The 13531-nt window shown below is 51.1% G+C and overlaps 1 protein-coding gene across 1 annotated transcript; it reads left to right on the top strand.

Annotated features, from left to right (window-relative positions):
- The first annotated feature begins 2166 nt into the window (after positions 1–2166).
- Positions 2167–9600, top strand: DSEL (dermatan sulfate epimerase like). Its single transcript, XM_061548733.1, has one exon. The coding sequence runs from the start codon at positions 2356–2358 to the stop codon at positions 6127–6129; it is 3774 nt and encodes a 1257-aa protein (XP_061404717.1). The 5' UTR covers positions 2167–2355; the 3' UTR covers positions 6130–9600.
- The last annotated feature ends 3931 nt before the right edge of the window (positions 9601–13531 follow it).

Below are 13531 nucleotides of genomic sequence, written 5' to 3' on the forward strand. Positions count from 1 at the left end.
ACAGACTTCTTTCGAAAGCGGTAGTGTCGTGGGCATAGACATTACGTTTGAATGAAAAACTGTTGTAAAGGAGAGATGACCCATGGTGATAAACATCGGAGCGACAAAAAACGTCTTCTTTCTGTAAACATTCAACACAGACTGACTCTGAACGCATCTGAAAAGATACAGGAATGAAGAATACCTAGATAATGTGGTTGAAAAGTTCATATCACTTGAAAAAAAAGTTGCTTCTGCTCAAATTTAGTTTTGTGTGCATTTAGGAGCATTGGATGAATTTTTTTTGAGTGACCACAATTACAAATTTTTACAAGATTTAGTTTATAATTCGGCAGAAACGTGGCTTCTTTCAGCTTCCAATGCGTATGGCATGCGATTCCTGTAATTATTCTGAATGTCACGTGCAGGCTTATTGAGTTTGTTTAATTTGTTACACGGATGATCCTGTTTGTTCAGTTGCCCGGTTATTTTACAAGGGAGATCGTGTTGCTGCGTGAGCTACAAGCAAAATAAAATAAAACGTCATTGTTGCTGAGAACAAGTACAGGTTCCAATGGAATATTGCACAACTCACCCTTGTTGAAAGGCGGTACCTGTCCTTGCAGTAATTACAGAGGCACAAGCTGCGCACTGTTACTCGGGCTGTTGACGAGGGGGGGGGTCCGATAAATGAAGACGTAGTTTTGTTTACCGTGGCAAGGCAGCGATGCCCACATGAACACGATTTTGCAGTTATTGTGTCTACAGTTTGGTAATATGCTAAAATATAAACATATAACATCGGAGAGGAATAATACATTTTGTGGGCAATCTTTTAAATATTCATAACCTTTTACCACCACGCACAGGTTTTAATTGGTATGTTTTCGCTATTATTGTTACGAATACTAGTACCTAAAGACTGATGTAAATTCTAGCGATGTTCTAGAAAGACAAGGAAGATGGCATTTGACGCATATTAATCAAAGTCTGCTTATTGTACTGTCGAAGAATATAAAAAACAGAATTTCATGTTTGGGCACCCAAAAATGTAAAAAATGTATCATCAGCTACCCAAGTAACCTGCCTCCTTTAGGGTGTGACACCCAAGCCAACGCGATGATGTTACACAGTACATTTATTGCAGTTTGTTAGTAATAAGCTGTAGTAACCAAAGATGCTAGAAAAAAAACCCACTTGCTGCCCGCGTCCAATATACTGGAACTTCAACTAAACTTAGTCAAGTTAATTAAAACAACACATTTAAGCCCCGTACCCACAACCATCCTTGGAAATGCATGACCAATAAAATAATAATAATAATGCTGTTGCTGAACACGGTTTATTTCTCATGAGTAGAATTCATCCAGTGCAGCGCACACCCACGCAGCCTGCCACCACCACCACCCCCGCCGCCACTTGTTCGGAGCAGAAATTTGATCTTGTGGACCACGTGCAGTTCCTCCCACCCAATCCACCTCCCCACTTCCATCTTCTGCGTCTCCTCCCAAAGACAAGGATCCACCGCGTAGCCCGTAACAGACCTTTTTTGGGGAGGTGGGGGGGGGGGAGTGCTGTTAGCGAGCACCTATGAAGACCGGCACGGCACACGAGGGAATTGGTGTCCCACCCGCCTTTGTCTCCCTAGTACGCAATCGATGCCGAGTCGTCACAGGTGTTGACCGTGAGCGGGAATCGAACCCAGGTCGCCGGGTTCATAGTTAGCACAGCGTGCTAACCGCTACACCACCACTCCCCAAATCTCCTCCCGCGCATGCACGCACACGCGCACGCGTCCTTACCGTGCAGTGCCAAGCATACACCCACCCCTCCCCTCCCCAAACCCAGCCGCCTCCAGCCCCTTCGCCTGTCTCCACCCCCGTCTTAAGCCCAGCCTGGCCATCTCCGGTCTGTTTTTTGTGTGCGTGTGTGCGTTGCCGCTCGGTGCGAGACGCAGCCTCTAAACATCGGACGCGTTGGAGTGGTCGCGCGATTTCGCCGGCTCCGGCTGCTGCTGCTGCTGCGCCCACGAGCGCCGCTGCGTAGAGGATTTGCTGCACAGTTGAGAAGTGTTTCGACGAGCGGAGCCCTCTCTGATCGCTAGCAGATGTGGCACACGTAGGAAACGAGGGCTGTAGTTTTAAAAAGCGTGCCGTTTGAAAGGGGCGGACGAGAAGGAGTGGGGGGGGGGGGATAGACTGGGAGACAGAGCGAGACAGAGAAGGGGAGGAGAGTGTGTGTGTGAGAGAGAGAGAACTTTAAAAAAAAGTTGCAGTTTCTTTGGGTAGGATTAAATATTTTTTTTTTTCTCCCAGACTGGGATTGTGACTTAGTGGAAAGGCACATGCTAGGCAGAACCGGCTACACGGACTCGAGATGGCTGTGTGCCTGGGCTCCCTGACGGGGCAGCTCGGCTTGGCGTTGATCCTGTGCTGCTGCTGCTGCTGCTTCATCTCGACAGCCGAGGGGCGGCTCCCACACCCGCTGCTCTACTTCGACCCGGGCGACGCGCGCGTGCTGCAGCAGCAGGCGCACACCACGCACGCCCACCTCGCTAAGGTGATCCGCAACTCGGTCAAGAGCATGATGTCCAAGGCCGCCTTCTACCTGCCGCCGGTCGAGCACGAGGCGTTTGCGGCACGCTGGAACGAGATCTACGGCAACAACCTGGGCGCCCTCGCCATCTACTGCGTCCTCTTCCCGGGCGACGAGACGGCGCTCAAGTTCACGCTGGAGTACATGGACCGCATGTGCAGCTACCCGCGCTGGCAGGTGCGCGACGCGCCGCAGGACGAGGTGCCCGTCGCGCACTCGCTCGTCGGCTTCGCCACCGCCTTCGACTTCCTGTACCCGCACATGGACCCACGGCGGAGGGCCGCGCACCTCGCCAAAATCCGCGCCGTCACCGAGGAGATGTACGAGCTGTCCAAGTTCCGCGCGTGGGGCAAGCACTACCTGCACAACCACGAGGTGACCAACGTGATGGCGATGCTCACGGGCGCCCTGGTCGTGGAGGCGCACGACCGGGCGGCGGCGGCGCCCTGGCGGCAAGCGGCCACGGAGCTCATGGAGAGGACCTTGTTCCTGCTGGACCACGTGGTGGACGGCTCTCTGGACGAAGGGGTCGCCTACGGCAGCTACACGTCCCGCTCGGTGACGCAGTACATCTTCCTGGCACTGAGGCACTTTGGCATTAACCACACCAACAGCACGTGGCTGCGCGAGCACTTCTGGTTCTACTACGCCACGTCGCTGCCCGGCTACCAGCGGACGGTAGGCATCGCCGACTCCAACTACAACTGGTTCTACGGGCCGGAGAGCCAGCTGGTGTTCCTCGACAGGTACGTGCTGCGTAACGGGAGCGGCAACTGGCTCGCGCAGCAGATCCGGCGGAGCAGGCCCCGGGACGGCCCCATGGAGCACTCGACGTCGCAGCGCTGGTGCACGCTTCACACCGAGTACCTGTGGTACGACGCGCAGCTGGTGCCCAGGCCGCCCGCCGACCACGCCGCGCCCAGGATGCACGTCTTCTCCAACTGGGGAGTGGTGACGTACGGCGGCGGGCTGCCCAGAGCGCCCGGCAACACGTTCGTGTCTTTCAAGTCGGGAAAGCTGGGCGGGCGCGCAGTGTTCGACATCGTGCACAGCGGCGCCTACCCGTGGATCAACGGCTGGAAGAACTTCAACCCCGGGCACGAGCACCCCGACCAGAACTCGTTCACCTTCGCGCCCAACGGCCAGGCGTTCGTGGCCGAGGCGCTGTACGGCCCCAAGCACACGTATCTCAACAACGCGCTGGTGTTCGGGCCGTCGCCCACTAGCCAGTGCAACCAGCCCTGGGAGGGCCAGCTGGGCGAGTGCTTTCAGTGGCTCAAGTGGACGGGCGAGGGTGTGGGCGACACGGCGGGAGAGGTGGTCACGGCGTCGCAGCACGGCGAGCTGATGTTCACCAGCGGCGAGGCCGCGTCGGCCTACTCGGCCTCCATGGGTCTCAAGAGCGTCTACAGGAGCCTGCTGCTGCTCAACTCGCAGACGCTGCTGGTGGTCGACCACATCGAGCGCTCGGAGGCCTCGCCCATCAGCCAGGCGAGCGCCTTCTTCCACAACATGGAGCTGGACTTCAAGTACGTGCTGCAGAGGGTCAGGGACAGGTACAACGGCGCCGTGATGGACGTGTGGGACGCAAAGTATGAGATGTTTTGGTTCGACAGCCAGGGGAATAGTCCCCGCGCCGCCCTGCAGGACATGGAGCAGGCGGCGGAGTTCAAGAAACGCTGGACGCAGTTCGTGAACGTGACGTTCGCGCTGAGAGGACCGGCGACGGCGACGCGCGTGGCGTACGTGTTCCACGGGCCGTTCGTCACGCTCGGCGACTGCCGCTTCGTGGACGAGCACAGGAACGGCGTGCGCCTGCACCTGGAGGTCAACGGCACGTCGCAGCTCGTGTCGATCGCGACGCGGTACCAGGACCCGGCCGCACGCCTCGCCTACCTGGGCTTCGCGGGGTACGCCAAGCTGGAGAACGAGCGGCAGATAACGCGCTTCGGCCTGAGCCAGGTGGTGCTGCGTGAGCAGGGGGGCGAGAGCGACCTGGCGTACCTGATGGGCGTCACGGTGAGCTTCGCCGTCGGCATCACGCTCGGCACAGCGCTGGTGCTCGTGGCCGTGCGCTGGAAGTTCTACATCTCCTTTAACCGGCTCGTGCGGCTGGCGATGCTCGGCGTGGTCCTGCTGTGGGTCGTCGAGCTGCTGGTGGTGTGGCGGGCCTGCGTGCACCCCTTATGCGGCCTCGGCTGGGAGCGCCGTCGCCCGCCGATCGCGACGGGGAACTACGGCGACGGCCAGCAGCCCCTGCCGGAGCCCGACCTCCACTCGGTCCTGCCCACCGTCGTGGTCGCATCGTTGCCGGCGTCCGGCGCCGAGATCCTCAAAGAGCTGTTCGCCGGCACCACGGACTTTGCGTATATCGCGGCGCCCACGCGCCTGGTGAGGCTGCCCGACACGGAGTTCGAGGTGGACCCGTTTGTGGACGCGTGCGAGTGGACGTACGCGGACATGCGCTCGGGGCGCTTCCCCACGCTGCAGGGCTGGTTCCAGTCCCTGCTCAGGAACCCGCGGCTTCACCTGCAGAATATGCCCCTGCATGGGCTGCTGCCAAAGAGGCGGGTGTTATCACATGAGAGTGGCGTGTCGTTAGGTGGTACGGCTCTGCCGGGAGATAAACCACTTCCGCGCAACAAAACTAACGGGCAAGGGGCACCAGGCGGGAGTATTGATTTGATTGAGAGGCTCGCGCGAGATGCGCTTCCCACTGAATCCCTGAGATCGAGAAAGTTGCTGCATAAAAAACAGCCCAGCAAAACTCTGCGGCGAGCAAAAGCCAAGCAGGAGCCAGAGCCCCTCCTCCAAAAGAGGGTCCTCTCGGATGAAGAGAGCGAAGCGGAATACATCCGGGGCCTACGAGCTCACCTGCTGGCCTACCCCAACACGCGCATCGCCCTGCACCTGACGAGCGGCAGTTGGAACCTGAAGCTGCCCTTCCTGCGGGGCCTCGTGGGCTCGTCCCTGCGAGCGCTGTACGTGGTGCGCGATCCGCGCGCCTGGGTCCACTCCATGCTGTACGGCAGCAAGCCGAGCCACTACGCCGAGCTGGACGTTGCCGCTCGGCTCGAGCGCCTCTTCCAGGCCGCCGGCGCCGGGCGCGCGCCGAGGCGCGAGCGCTGCGGCCTGGGGTCTGGCTACGCGTTCGAATTCGAGCCGCTGCGCCGGCTGGTGTCGGACGCGGATGCCACGCCGGTGGCGCTGCTCGCGCACGTCTGGCTCGCCAGCACGGCGGCGGCGCTGCGCGTCAACCGCCAGCTGCCGGAGACGAACTGCGCGGTGGTGCGATTCGAGGAGCTGGTGCAGCAGCCGCAGGCGGCCTCGGAGAGGATATACGCGTTCCTGGGACTGCCTGCGCCGCCCGCCGCGATCAACCGCATCCTGATGGCCACACGCAGCCAGGTGTTTCGCCTGCCTAATGAGGGCCTGCTTTCGGCCAGCGCGGTGAGCGCGTGGAAGGCGAAGATGCCGCGCAGAGACATCCGTGAGATTGAGGACATCTGCGCGTCGATGATGACGCAGCTGGGATACTCGAAATTCATGGAGTGAAAGAGTCGTGGGGGGGTTGAGTTTTTTTTTGTTGGCCCCTGCGTGAGTGACTCGTAATTTAGTGGAAGATTTGTTGTTTTCTTCTAAATTGAGGTGTTGTCAACGAAATCGATATTTACAACAAAGAATTTGTTTTGGATTGTTTTGGCCAAGGGACAATTGAGTTACCGATGTGGTGGATTTGAAATTGAGGGGTTAAATGAGGCCCGTTCGTTTTTAAGTTGTTATATGCAATATTTTGATTGTAAAGTATTTGTTTCACAGCGTTGTATAAATACTCTATTTATATTGACCGAGAAAAGCACTAAAGCACAAAAAAAGATCTGCAACTGAACAAATAGCACGTTCATATTTTTAGGAAGGAAATATTATATTCAATACAACAGCTTGGTTGTAAAATACTGAACCGCATTTGATGATTTTCTTATGGTTTTGATCGTTAAGTGTGAGGATCAGTTGTAACTGGAGTGTAACTGCTCTCTGAGCCTCCTGGTAGGGACACCAATGTTTTATAGTGAATCCTTGTTGGCGTTACAGTCTGTGGAAAATTGTATTTAAGAAAAAGTATGAATCACCTAACTGCAGACATCACTTTTTTTTTTAAGTGGCTCAGTATTCTACATTTTCAGTCTTCAGTAGATGACTGGCTTTTAAAATCCTTAATTGCATGTTTTTTTAAATATATAAAGAGTTAACAGAGGAAGCATTACAAGCAGATACATTGACAAGTGACAATCTGTATATATTGGAGTGGGGGTTACCTTACTCGTTTAAATGACTATACGAAGACAATACGGATGATAACTCTCACGGAGTTACTTATGAATTAAATGCCAGATTACATTAATCCTCAACAAATTACAATCATAGGGCGAGGCCAATATTTGAAAAAATTGACATGTTAAACCAACTGTGAATGGCAATGAAGAGTTGGGCTACGCATTAGCAAGGGAACGTGGGATCGGTGCAGGCATCACTCCGTTTCCACGCGAAAGCACTTTTAATCAAAGAGGTTTAGCTCGGAGAGCTTCGAAGAGGTGGGTGGGAGTGGGGGGGGGGGGGCACTGTCACAAAAACCCATGGATCTTAGAGGCTCAGAGCAAATTCGCAATCATGCCTATCAGCTACCAACGCAGTTCCCATGTCACTTTCGCCAGCACATCATGGCCGAAGCAGGTATACAACATGTAATGACAAAAGTGACGGTTTTTTGGGGTTATATAATAATTCATAATTCATTATTATATACAAATAGAATATACACAGTAACTGTGATTAAAAAGAGGCCCCGACAAGGGATCGTGGAATTTAAAGACCGATAACGATTCATGCCACCGGCGACAAAATCATTCTCTTAGGTTTTTTCGGTAAAGTCACGTAGGTAAAAAAAATGATAATAAAAAAATATCGAATGAAAATAACTACATTCATTTATTATTATTTTAATATTTTTTTTTACCTACGTGACTTTACCTAAAAAACCTAAGAGTATGAATCCTTGCAGTCACGAAAGCTTCAAATCGACAAAATCATTGTCAAATCGATTTAGGCCGCTGTGAGCGGAACCACGTGAACGATATGGAAGAGGGGAAAAAACTCGCGTTACGCTGTGCTGATGATCCCAAACAAGGTAGAAGCCAGTACAACGCAACGGTCTGAATATCGGCTTTTGGTTAGGCCAGATTAACTCAAGAGACCACAGACCGATACTGTGTGTGATTGACGTCCGACGCTTACAGAGGCCCTAAATATTTGTCCTTCAAAACAAGAAAAATCACATCTAATCTCACTGACGCCTTGAGACTCTTTGCCACAGCTTTCTACACAGACAACCACACATATTCATACGCGCAAATAAATAATGTATATTTGTGCGACGCTAACATTTGTAAGGTGGCTGGAGAGGGTTCCATCAGTGTTGTGCTGCTGGGTTCTGCGCGTGATATAAGCAACCCGCTGACGAGCACGGCTCTTGTCAGCAGCGAATGACCTCACCTGCCTTGCACAGCTTCACATTGCCGCCTTCTCCATCCCGTTTCACAAAATATTCAAGGGTATGGGGGGGTTGTAATGGGGCGTCAGACAGCTGCCCTCCCCCCGTCGCTCGATCACCCGTGGCGTAGCCTGCCGCTGTTAAGAGCCTTCCGCAACCGACGAGATGAGGCGCCGGCGAAGCGACCTTGGTGTTGGTTTCGTGGAAGACAAATTTTTCACGGACGGGGGGGGAGGGGGTATTCATATTCTTAGGTTTTTTCGGTAAAGTCACGTAGGTAAAAATTTTAGAATTAATAAAAGTAAAATAAAAATAAAATAAAAGTCACGACGTTTCGGAGGCAACACAAGCTTCCGTCTTCAGGTGGAACAGTCACAGCACGATAGCTGTATCAAGTGAGAGAAATTCCAAGAAAACTGTATTTTTATATATACTGGTTGAAAGTGGGAGGAGCCAAGTGGAGGGGGGGGTGTTCATTATTGGGTCTTTCCCCCTTTTCAAAGAAACTCTCCGGCGACTTTGTTTTTTTTTACTAATTTTGACCAGGGGTTAGCAGCTTGTGGGCTCACAAAAACTGTGACACTGAGACAAGTGTGTAGTGCGGGAAAGAGACGCGAACTGAAGTGGTCAATAATAACATATTCTTAGGTTTTTTCGCTAAAGTCACGTAGGTAAAAAATAAAAATTAATAAAAGTAAAATAAAAATATTATTCAGGGCCTACCTTGGCCCCTCCCACCCTCAACCAGTATATATACAAATACTGTGTTCTTGGAATTTCTCATTTACTTGATGCAGCAATCGTGCTGTGACGGTTCCACCTGAAGACGGAAGCTTGTGTTGCCTCCGAAACGTCGTGATTTTTATTTTATTTAACTTTTATTAATTAAATTTTTTACCTACGTGACTTTACCGAAAAAACCTAAGAATATTAATCCTTGCAGTCACGAAAGCTTAAAATCTGGAATAAATCGGGCGTGGGCCACGCGCGGACTCACCGCTCTCACCTCTTGCTGTGCGGCCCGGTTCCTAACAGTCCCGGCTCGTGACCCCGGGGGTCGTTGACCTCTGGAGTTAGCGCCGGAGGTCGTCGGGCAATCTCGCACCCTCGGCTGCGCCGGGTCGCGACCGCACGCTGCCCTCCCCGTGGTGGCCGCGGTTTCTGTCGGTTTTTTTTGGGAGTGTAAATGAGCCACAGCTGCGCGCAGCCTTCGTCCGTTTATGAAATTGTCTGAAGTAGTTTCGAGCTCTTAGACGGGGGAAGGGAAGGGGGGGGGGAACAACACAAATCTTGCACTCTTCATTAGAGCAGTTGGTGATGTGGAAACGGAGAGAAGAAGGATTTTGCATATCGAAGTAAAACCGCGTATCATTTGCTGTTTAGGTGTATATTTCCTTTTTCTCTCTCTCTCTCTTCGTTTGACACGAATGTTTGATTGGCAATAAATGGCTGTTTTGTGCAATGTTTTTGGTACACGAGATGCTCGCTGGACTCGCAATCTGTGTATTTCTCTCTTGACGTCATCTCTCCCACATGGCACTGTTGTTGCCAGCTCTGTTTATGATTCGCGCATCTGCGCGTTTACGTAAAAAAAATCTCTCCAAACCCCCAGGGAGGCGGAGGGTGGGGGAGGATAAGAGAATGCAATAGCGTGTGTCATTGCTCAAGACATTCTGAGTCGCATCGGATCGGGTCTGTGGACATGCGAGCGTATGGGAGCGTGTTTGTATATGTGTGCAAGTATGCGTGCATTTGTCTGCGTTGATATGTGCATGCGTGCCGCTCTATAACTCTCCTGCCACAGGGTCCTGCCAAACAAAGTACTGATTCCGGAGAGGGAATGCCATTGGTTAACTTTGGAGAGTTTTTTTTCTTTCAAGAGATGGGATTATATTTTTGTTCGTAATTATTCGTGGCTATTTACATCTTGCTGATCGATACAAAGCCTCTCCTTTTTTAGAGACCTCATTAGCAGCTGGACGAGTTGCTCCGCTTGCGGGAATCGTCGAGCAGTTGGTTAAAGTTTCCTCCCCACCACCGCCCCTACGCAAAAAAAAAATGGGGATGCAATTTGCTGTGTGCCGCGTGGAATGCAGTGGTTTTTTTTTTTATAAATCAGAGCTCTGCATCGCACTGTACTGGCGCTTCCTCTCGGCTGGGAACGGCCTCCTCCTCCTCCAAATGCAACTCGCAGTTCCGGGGGTCACTTCCACGATGGCCGCAGAGGATGGCCCTTCCTCCACCTTCCCGGAATCAGATAGACCTCCTCCCCCACGCCACCACCACCACCATCACCGCCTCGCCCCAATGGAACACACCTTAACCATCATTCCGCTATAGTGATGGCTACACGGTAGCGACGCTACTGCTGCTGCTGGTAGCTCCACTATTGTTGCTGGTAGCTTCACGACTGCTGCTGGGGATAGCGAAACGTCGGACATATTGGCGGACAACACACGCAACCCGGAAACGAGACAGAACTTACCAAAGCGTCAGCATCAATAGCAATGACATTTACTTTTCACGATCCTGTTACATATATGTGCAGGATTATTTTTTGCGGCCATTGATTTGTTCCCAAAAGTAATTTAAACAGAGGCATGGTTGTTCGTCTCTGTGCACGTATCTTTAGAGTATATACATTGACCCAGGTGAGCCTCCAGTTGACTTTGCATTCGAGAGGAAACGAGAGTGCGAAGAGGAAATTCTTGCTAAATGAGAATTCTCCTTTTTTTTAGATTTGAAGCTTTCGTGACTGCAAGGATTCATATTCTTAGGTTTTTTCGGTAAAGTCACGTAGGTAAAACATAAAAATTAATAAAAATAAAATAAAATAAAGATCACGACGTGATCTTTATTTTATTTTATTTTATTAATTTTATTTTTTATTAATTTTTATGTTTTACCTACGTGACTTTACCGAAAAAACCTAAGAATAAGAATTCTCCTTATTCTGCAAAGAAAGTTGATTCAAGAGAGTCGGTAGCTTCCTGCTCATTGGGTGAAGTGCTGCCACACATCTTCTCTTTATCTTACCTTAAAGGAATTTACATCGGCGCCCTAACCAAAGTGCTTCACAAAGAATTAACAACGATACTACACATGAATGTAACGGCGGAGGTGAGGTGAATGAAATAGATGAGAGGCAGCGATGGGGGCACATCTGTGCTGCGTGAATTTGGTGAAAGCAAAATTGATTACAGTAAATGATGATGAATGTATTGAATGAATAGGGAATTAGTGAAACCCACATGATAATATGAAGAGGGAACAATGACGGTGGCGGTTGTGAGGGGGGTATCAACGGGCCGTGGGGGTGAGCTCGGGAAAATAGGTGAGTTTTGAACGTGGAGCGAAAAGTCGTGACCCAAGGTGACTAATGTGGAGGGGGAAGTTTGTTCCAGTGAAGGGGGGGGGGGAGCAAGAAGAGAAAAAGAGCGAGAGCGTGGATTGAGAACAAGGAGGAACGGAGAGAGAGAGACAGCAAATATTGAGAACTTAGAGGGCGAGAAGGCGACACGTAGAAAGATACACGAGTGGTAAGGTTTTGTGGGGCAAGACCATGAAGGGATTTGTAGACCAGCTCTGAGCCAGCGGTGGCAAAATTTCACATTCCTTTAATGGTGGGGCGAGTCTTGGCCTAGGACACCCGCTGGTGACCTTGCTTAGAACATGGAACTTGAGTGAAGTCCTGACCGAGATTGGAATTTACAACCTTGCGATTGCTACTGCTGCTCCATCCAGCCAATAATTAAAGCACTTCTCAAGATAGTTTGTGAGCTGCAACCCTCTGTGTAACTTGCCCGGCTTCGTTTTATGCACCTCCTGTGTTTTGTACGGACAGTGCCCACGTTGGTGACGACGGCCAGCGATGTGCCGACATAATGCAGAACAAGTATAACCCGTAAAAACAAAGTTTTTCACTATAAATCCTTTATATGCGTGGCGGCTAGAGTCCTCTCGTCCTCTGGCTTGAGATGGCTGCCACCTATGGGTCAGATGATTGCATTGCACCATTAAGCAATTGGTAAATAAATATAATATTTTTGTCCTAAAAAGTGTAAAATTTTGGAAAAAAAATTTTCACGAAAATAAATTGTCACGCACAACGAGTCTGTGTGCAAAATGTCAGCTCGATTGGATCACGGGAAGTGGGTTAAAAAACGACCGAAAGATTTGCACGGTCATAAGCGCGCAAGCAAGTGAACTTAATATAAAGGATTTAAATAAAGGATTTAAAAAGGCAACCAACGCGTTTTCCAAGCGTTTGTGGGAAACGCCACAGCGCGGCGCCGGGCCAGTTCTTCGTGCCGACAGAATTTGCATCGTCCCCGTTCAAAGGGGCAAGACCGGGCTCGCTGGGCTATGCCGAGGCTTGCGCGGTCGCCATCGATTAGGGGGTGACGAGGCCCATGGAGGCAGCCGTCCACGCCGGTGGCACGGTGGCTAGGAGATGTTAACTACCTCGCCTGGAATACAGGAGGTCGTCGTGGGTTCGATCCCGACCCTGAAGCTTGTACATTTGGAGTTTGCGTGTTCTTCGCCTGGTCGCGTGGATTTTTCATCCGGGTCCTCCGGGGTTTTCCCATCCACATTTTATCATCAACGTCACGCGTTTCGAGTATTTGGCTGCTTTACATTTCCACGTGACAAGCCACTTCGTTGAGCTGTCATTTGTGGCCAGGTCGTTTCTGAAAAGGAGCTACTGAGCTCAGTGGGACTTAAATGGTAAATAAAATAGTTTATCTTCTTGGTTCTTTCGGTAAAGTCACGTAGAAGGGAAGTAATAAAATAATAAAAATAAAACATAATAAAATAATTCCCACGACGTTTCGGCCACAACGCAAGCAGCCATCCTCAGGTGAAGACCAGGTCTGTCGGGGAGACGTGAGAATTATTTTATTATGTTTTATTTTTATTCTTTTATTATTTTCCTTCTACGTGACTTTACCGAAAGAACCAAGAAGATGAATCCCTGCAGTCACGAAAGCTTTAAATCGAAAAATAGTTTATTGTATTTTCAGGGTGTCCCCCGTGAATGGTGGCCATAGGCGAGATCAAACACGTCATCCACGCCCCCCCCCCCCACTTCGGAGTGCTACTGCACGACAACGATATTACATCTGCACATCTACTGGCCACAGGCTCGGTATTTTTCCTATCGTCGTGTGGAGTTTAAGGTTCTATCGTCGTCACAATTGGCATTTCTGTTACCGCGTGGAAGGGAGGAAAACGCAGACTCAGAAATGACGTTTTTTTTTGCCACAAAATGTTGTGGGTTTCTCCAACGCTGCCGTTGCGAGGAGCCCCTGGAGAAAATATCCTCGGTTCTGGGCCCCCAAAGCACACACGGTCGCACCGGAGGGTAACCGTGATCGTTCAGCTTGTTGGGGGGGGAGGGGGGGGCTC

The sequence above is a fragment of the Lethenteron reissneri genome, chromosome 9 (genome assembly GCF_015708825.2).
Source record: "Lethenteron reissneri isolate LAM-NWPU_2019-01 chromosome 9, ASM1570882v1, whole genome shotgun sequence".
Classification (NCBI taxonomy): domain Eukaryota; kingdom Metazoa; phylum Chordata; class Hyperoartia; order Petromyzontiformes; family Petromyzontidae; genus Lethenteron; species Lethenteron reissneri.

Coding starts and splice junctions, on each gene's coding strand:
- DSEL (XM_061548733.1), top strand. CDS start 2,356: ATGGCTGTGTGCCTGGGCTCCCTGACGGGGCAGCTCGGCTTGGCGTTG.